This window comes from Caloenas nicobarica, chromosome 6 (genome assembly GCF_036013445.1).
Source record: "Caloenas nicobarica isolate bCalNic1 chromosome 6, bCalNic1.hap1, whole genome shotgun sequence".
NCBI lineage: Eukaryota > Metazoa > Chordata > Aves > Columbiformes > Columbidae > Caloenas > Caloenas nicobarica.
In genome coordinates, this window is record NC_088250.1 from 8020897 (window position 1) to 8027192 (window position 6296).

Genomic DNA, 6296 nt, shown 5'->3' on the forward strand with positions numbered 1-6296 from the left:
TAAGTCAACACAAATAGAGACAAAGCGGAAGGCAGGGCTGCTCCCTTTAAGGAAGTGGGGGCTGTAGCTGGAGTCCCATCCACGATCCTCTGCCTGCCCTGGCATGCACTGAGTTTGTCTGGTCTCTGTGGCAGCCCTGGCATGCGGTGAGTTTGCTGGGTCACAGTGGTAAGGGGAGGTGCGGGGGGATTTAAAAGCTGTGATGTCTTATTCAAGAGGGAGGCAGCATGCTCCTTGCCTAGTTGGAGAGGGTAGCCTCCTCCAGCCACCACATCCCGGTGCTGCCGAGCGGTGGTGGCTGGAGACTTAAAAATATATATTTATATACATATAAAAAAGGGGTTTTCCTAAGGTAGGCTGGAAGTGAGGTGGAGAGGAACGGGTATCTTTCCTTCCCCTCTGACTTTGGGCTGCTGCGAAGCAGACCTGCAATTCTGCTGCGCTCCCTGAGCACTGCAATTATTTGATCTGCAGATGTAAGAGGAATTTATTGTAACAACAAATATAGTGATGTCAAAACCCAACCTTGGATTAAAGCCGGCAGCCAAAGGGGAAGTGTATTAATTTCAAACAGCATCAGAGGCCAGTGCCTATTAGGACGAGCTATTCTTCAGACCCCCCCATCAGAATTAATCATTGGGAGTTAATTTGAAGCTCAGACAAGTTGCTGTTAATTTAGTGCAGGGAGGACGGGATGGAATAAAAAGCTGAGGTGCTGGCCGGGCCTCCTGGGTCTCATTAATCAGCGAGCTGAGACGGCCTGGCTTGATTACAATTTGCAAAAAAATTCATTAGAGCCTGGGCGATTGACAATTTTTCTCTCTGCCTGTGATCTGACTCATTAGGCAGCCAAATGAAAGCCATGATGATGGTGATGATGACAGCTATCAACCCCCTCGCTTGTTTATCTCCTTCTCCGCCGGCCCTGGGCTCCCCCCTCCAGCCCCAAAGCCCCTCTCCTTGGGGGGGTGGGCGATGGGGGACCCCAAGCCGCGGAGCAAATAACTTTCTAGCGCCTGGGGCAGATGCTGGCTTGTAGAGGGAGATCTGCCCTGGGGGGGGACAGGGGTGAGGAGCAGCTGCTCCTCCCTAAAATACACCAAACACCCCCGGGGGGGGTGGGGGGGGTACAGCCGGGCTGCCGCTCGCCCGAGCCGGCTCCGGGTTGTGCTTTCCCAGAAACATCCCCTTTGCACCAAAAGCAAACTAAAATATTAGAGGGGGGGGGAAAAAATAAAAAGGAAAAAAAGGCGCTCCGAAGAGGAGCAGCGCTGGGAAGCCCGAGGAGGGGGGCGGACGAGGCCACCCCACGCGTGTCCCGGCTCCTCGCTCCCTCCCGCGCCGAAATGAAATTAAAAAATTATTATTAATAATACTATTTTCTTTTTCAACGAGCCAAAGGAGCGGGCAGTTGGCGGCGGCTGCCGAAAAGGCTGGGTTTTCCCGTGGGTTCCCACTTGTCCCCCCGCGGCTGCCCGTGGGCTGGCGGCGATGCTGCCCTTTCGTTTCGGTGCGCGAACCCGGCGTTAACAAACAATAATAATAATAATAGTAGGTAATAAATGATGAAGTGCAAGGGCTGTAAATGACGTGACCACCGCCAAGCCTTGATTTACCTGCCGGAGCCTGCCCCGGGAGCCTCGCCATTACCTCGGGAGCGAATCCCTCCCTTGAACGACCCCGTTTAATTTTAATAGACCTCCCCAGCACCCCTTTTTCCTCTGGAAATTAATGCTTTTTAATTCCAAATAGCCCCCGACGGCCACCAGTGACCGGGTTTCACCGGCACGGATGGGATGAAAATCGCGGGATGGGTGAAACAGGGAAGAAGAAAGAGAAAAAAAAAAAAGGATTAAAAGGATGAGGAGAGGGGGACGCGGGACCCTCCGGCCTCGACCTTCCTCCCCCGGGCCTCCCCTGCCCTGGCTGCGCTGGGGAAGGGGCCACGGGGCTTGGGGGGAGAGCGGTTGTACCCCCAAAACACGGAGCTGAGAACTCGCTGGCTGCTCGGGGGAGAAGAAAGGGTGTTCCTGCCCCCCGCCGCCCCCGTCAAGGCCATACACGTTTATTTGCACAAAAAGACTTTTTCCAGCCTTCCCACCTCCTCCGAAAAAAAACAAAAAAACAAAACAAAACAAAAAAAACACACAAAAAACTTTTTGCCCATCTCCCCCCTCCCCGACAACGAATGTGGCTTCATAAAAAAGGCGAGAGCAGCATCGCTCTGCTCTGGCAGCGCAGGAGGGGAAAGGAAAATCAGCTCAATGCCAAATTCTGGACAGAACAGCCGAGGGCTGGAGGGCTTTTTTTTTTTCCGTCTTTTTTGTTTCTTTGTCGGTTTTTATTCACAAGACTTAGTTTGCTTTTAAATTTCATAACTTATAAAGAAATAGGCTACATTGAAATAAATTAAACACAATAGAGAAGATCGTGCTTTCCCCCCCACCCTCCCCTCTCTCTCTTTTAAACATGGCTTGGTAGAATAGGCAAACCAAATCGACAGAAAGCCAGGCAAAAAATATATTTAAAAAATCGTCCCCCAGTGCCTGCCACTCAGCCATCAGAAATAAAATCAAACAATAAAAAAGGCATGAAATGAAACTCTTAGTATTCTTTCGTTTTTGTTCTCTCGTCTGTTTACCTTTTGCCCCCGATAAGAAACAAAACCCAAAAGATGGCTAAAGGCGCGCTGTGGGTTTTGCTGGGGATGTCTTTGCCGATGAGGGGGGAAACGGGCAGATCGCTGCTGGATCCGGTGCCGACACCATACCGCATCTGTGGTCCCCAGCGTAGCCAAGCCAGCACGAATATGTACAAAGTGGGGCAGTGTAATAATAAATATCTGTGTGTCTCTTCCAGGGTTTGATATTCCTGCTCCGAACCAAAACAGTTTCCAAGCCTCTTGCCGTCGCAGACTCTCGCTTGACTCGGTAAGCGGAAAGTTTCGCTTTAAAGTTCGCTCACGGCGGGGATTTGCCATGCGCTCATGTAGGATTTTTTTCTTGTTGGCTGTTGTATGCTTTAGGGTTTTTGCTTCATTTTTTTTCTTTTTCTTTTCTTTTTTTTTTTTGGGGGGGTGGGGATGAGTTGTATTTAAACCCTGATTTGGAAACTTTTCCCTCAAAAACTTGTGGTTCTGAGCATAGGGAGAGATCAGGGTCGGGCTTGCTCCAGCTGCTGATGCTGACTCCTGATCGCAAACCTGCTGACATGCACCGGGATGGGCACCACGATCTTAGGGTTTCGGGAGGGCTCCCCTGTCTTGGAGTTGGCGTTGCCCGCCTTGACCCGTTTCCATTTAGCCCGTCTGTTCTGGAACCAGATTTTCACCTGCACCTCGCTGAGTTTGAGGGCGTGAGCGATCTGGGACCTCTCTGTCAGGGACAGGTACTTTTTGCAGTGAAACTCCTTTTCCAGCTCCAGCAGCTGCTCGCTGGTGAAGGCTGTTCGCCTCCGCCGGTTTTTGCCTGTGGACGTGGTGTTGGTGGAATTGGGGGGGTTTTGGGGGTTTTCCTCCAGCGCGTTGCCAGAGTCCTCTTCCTTGTGAGCTGCCTGGCCGGGGATGTTGTCGTCCGAGCTATAGTCTAGATCGCTGTCCATGGAGAAACTTTCCTCCTTGCCTTTTGCATCCTCTTCTGCTTTGGGGTCCTCCTTCCCCTGGCCCCGGAGAGCCCCAGCTGGAAGTAAAGCAGAGGCCTTTCATTAGCACTTGGTACCCTCTGTCCCGCGGCCACCGCACCCCTCCTCCCCCAGCCTGCAGGTCCATCCTCCAAAATTTGTTTGGTTTCGATATTTTTGGTGTGTTTCTTTTGGTTGGATTGATTCTATTATGATTTTGTTTTCAAGTGGCCGGGGCTCGAAAGCTCCCTTCTCTTTGGCCTTGCGGCCACTGGACCCCAGGGGCCAGTCCTGCCGCCTTTTCCGCGGGTCCCCTGGCCCCGGGGCCGTCCCTTCCTCCGACCCCCCCAGCCTGCCCCGCTGAGATCGGTGTGCGGAGCGGGCAGCGGGACCCCGCTCCCCCACAACGGCTCCGGCGCTCACTCACCGAGGGAGGCCTGGACGGTGTCGGCGGCGGGGAAGGGCAGGAGGGCTCCATCCTTCCCCAGGAAGGCTTTGCCGTCGTCGCCGCCGCCGTCGGGGGGCATCCCCTCTGCTTTATCGAAGTTACCCGGGGGTGCGAACTTCCTGGCGGCCTCTTGGTGCTGGGGGGAAGCGGGGAAGGTGCCGGGCAGCGTGGCCATGAGGGTGGAGGTGAGGGCCATGCCCTGAGCCAGGCTGGAGCAGAAACCCGTGGGCAGGCTGGGGAGCTGGTGGTGGTGGGGATGCGCGGGGGGCAGCGCCGGTTGCAGGGCGCCCTGCGGCAGCGCCGGGGGCGGCGGGGGGGGCGGCGGTAGCACCACGGGTCGGTAGGGCATGAACATGGGGTAGCCGGTGTAGACGAAGTGGCCGGGGGCGGGCGGCGGGGGGCTGCCGATGAGCGAGTCGATGCTGAAGGCCGTGCTGCTTCCCAGCGGGCGCTGCATCATCATCAGCGAGGGCTGGAAAGCCGCGCTCATGCCGGAGCGGCGGCGGGCAGCGACCACCTTCCTCCTCCTCCTCCTCCTCTTCCTCCTCCTCCTCAGAGTCGCGCAGCGCCCACGCGTGGGGCAGAGCCGGGGCGGAGCGGGGCCGCGGCCCGCCGCCGCCGCCCGCACATCGGGGCTGGCCCCCCGCCCGCCGCCACCGTGCGCCCCCGCCGCCGCCGCCGCGCCGCTCTGCCCGCCCGCGCTCCCCCGCGCCCATTCACATTTTGCCCGGCTGGGAACTCGGCCCGCCCCACGTGGCCGCGGCCGCCGCTTCCCATTGGGCGGGAGGGCGGCGGGGCGGGGTTGAGCGGGGAGACCGCGCCCCTAGCACCTCCTCTCCCCATTCAGCACCACCTCCCGGCCGCCGGACGGGGCGGCCCACGCGTGAGCGCCCACCGCCGCGCGCGACGCCCGTGAGACGCCCCACCCAGCACCTACGCCTCGCGACGCCATCAGAGACCTCCGTGGGGGTCCCCGCTCCCCCAGGGCGTGTGACATTCTCCATCCGACACACCAATTTGCTGCCTCCAAACCATTGAACCTCTGGTTTTTTTTAAAAAAAACCCATTTTATTATTTTATTCACGCTTTTCTCTCCTCCTCTCACCTCCCCCCCCCCTTTTTTTTTTTTTTTTTTGTTTTTGAAAAGCCCCAAATAGACTCCATGTGGTTCTGGGTAAAGTCAGCCCCTGGCTTGGCTTTGAAATTGCTTCTGCAATTATGTAAAAGAGCCATTCAGCAACACGGCAGAATTAAAAGCGATGGAGGACTGCTCCCTTTTCTCTGGCGAGCCTCTCATGTTGGCCGGCTCAAAGCCTTTTCCAACACGACGTCTTTGGCGAGGACAAAAGCTAGAACAAAAAAAAAAACAAAAAAAAAAAAAAAAAAAGGAAAAAGGAGGAAAAAAAAAAAGCCCCCAAACTTGTAAATTCAACGTCAAGGGAACTTTACACAATTTCAAAGGCCATAAATAATGATAAAGGGACCAGGCAAAGAGGCAAACCCAGGCAATTAATGGAGGTTCCCAAGCAAAGATCAAGTGGTTTGGAAAATAAAATGAAATGGAGAAAAAAAAAAAAAAAGAGGGGGGGGAAAAAAGGAGAGGCGTTGGCTGGGGGTGGGGTCCCTCTTGCTTTTAGTAAGTTGAAGCCTTCCTGGGACAATGGTGCCAACTGTGCCTCTGTGCTTGGTTTTGGAGGGCTTTTGGGTACAAACCCCAATTAAAAGTGTCTTCTGACTGGGGACAGGGGTCCCCAAAACCAAGGGTCAGTGGGAGATTCTCCTCCTGCCTGGCCTGTTTGCTTGGGAAACTCTTAATGACTTGTCGCTCATTTCTAGTCAATTGATGCTCATATTTTCATGGGGAGGATGGCAGATGTCAGGCCAGGGGGGCTGCGCACCCTGGGAGGAAGGTGAGGGATGTGACAGCCTGGCCTGTGGGTGCCAAGGATGGGGACAGCCAAGCTCTGTCCCCCAAATCCTACTCCTCTCGGCCAGCAGTGGGGGCTTTTACCCCCCCAAATTGTGCCTATTGGGATTTGTCCCCTGAGTGTCACAAACTCCCATCCAGCCCTCAGCAAGTGGCATTTTCAGCCCCCTCAAAAAAACCATATTTGCTGTTAATTCCCACCGCTGAAGCTCAGTGCCTTCCCCAAAATGGGGGGCTGGGAGCTGCCCCCAGCCCTGTGCCTGGATATCTGGGTCAGTTTACTCTTCCACATTTCTAGCCAAC

General features: G+C 55.2%; 1 protein-coding gene across 1 annotated transcript; it reads right to left on the reverse strand.

Moving 5' to 3' along the window:
• Positions 1-3153: 3153 nt before the first annotated feature.
• GBX2 (gastrulation brain homeobox 2) lies at positions 3154-4556 on the reverse strand. The gene is made up of 2 exons (XM_065638153.1): positions 4046-4556; positions 3154-3677 (listed from the first exon to the last, which is right to left on the reverse strand). The coding sequence occupies exons 1-2, from the start codon at positions 4554-4556 to the stop codon at positions 3154-3156; spliced, it is 1035 nt and encodes a 344-aa protein (XP_065494225.1).
• Between the last annotated feature and the right edge of the window lie 1740 nt (positions 4557-6296).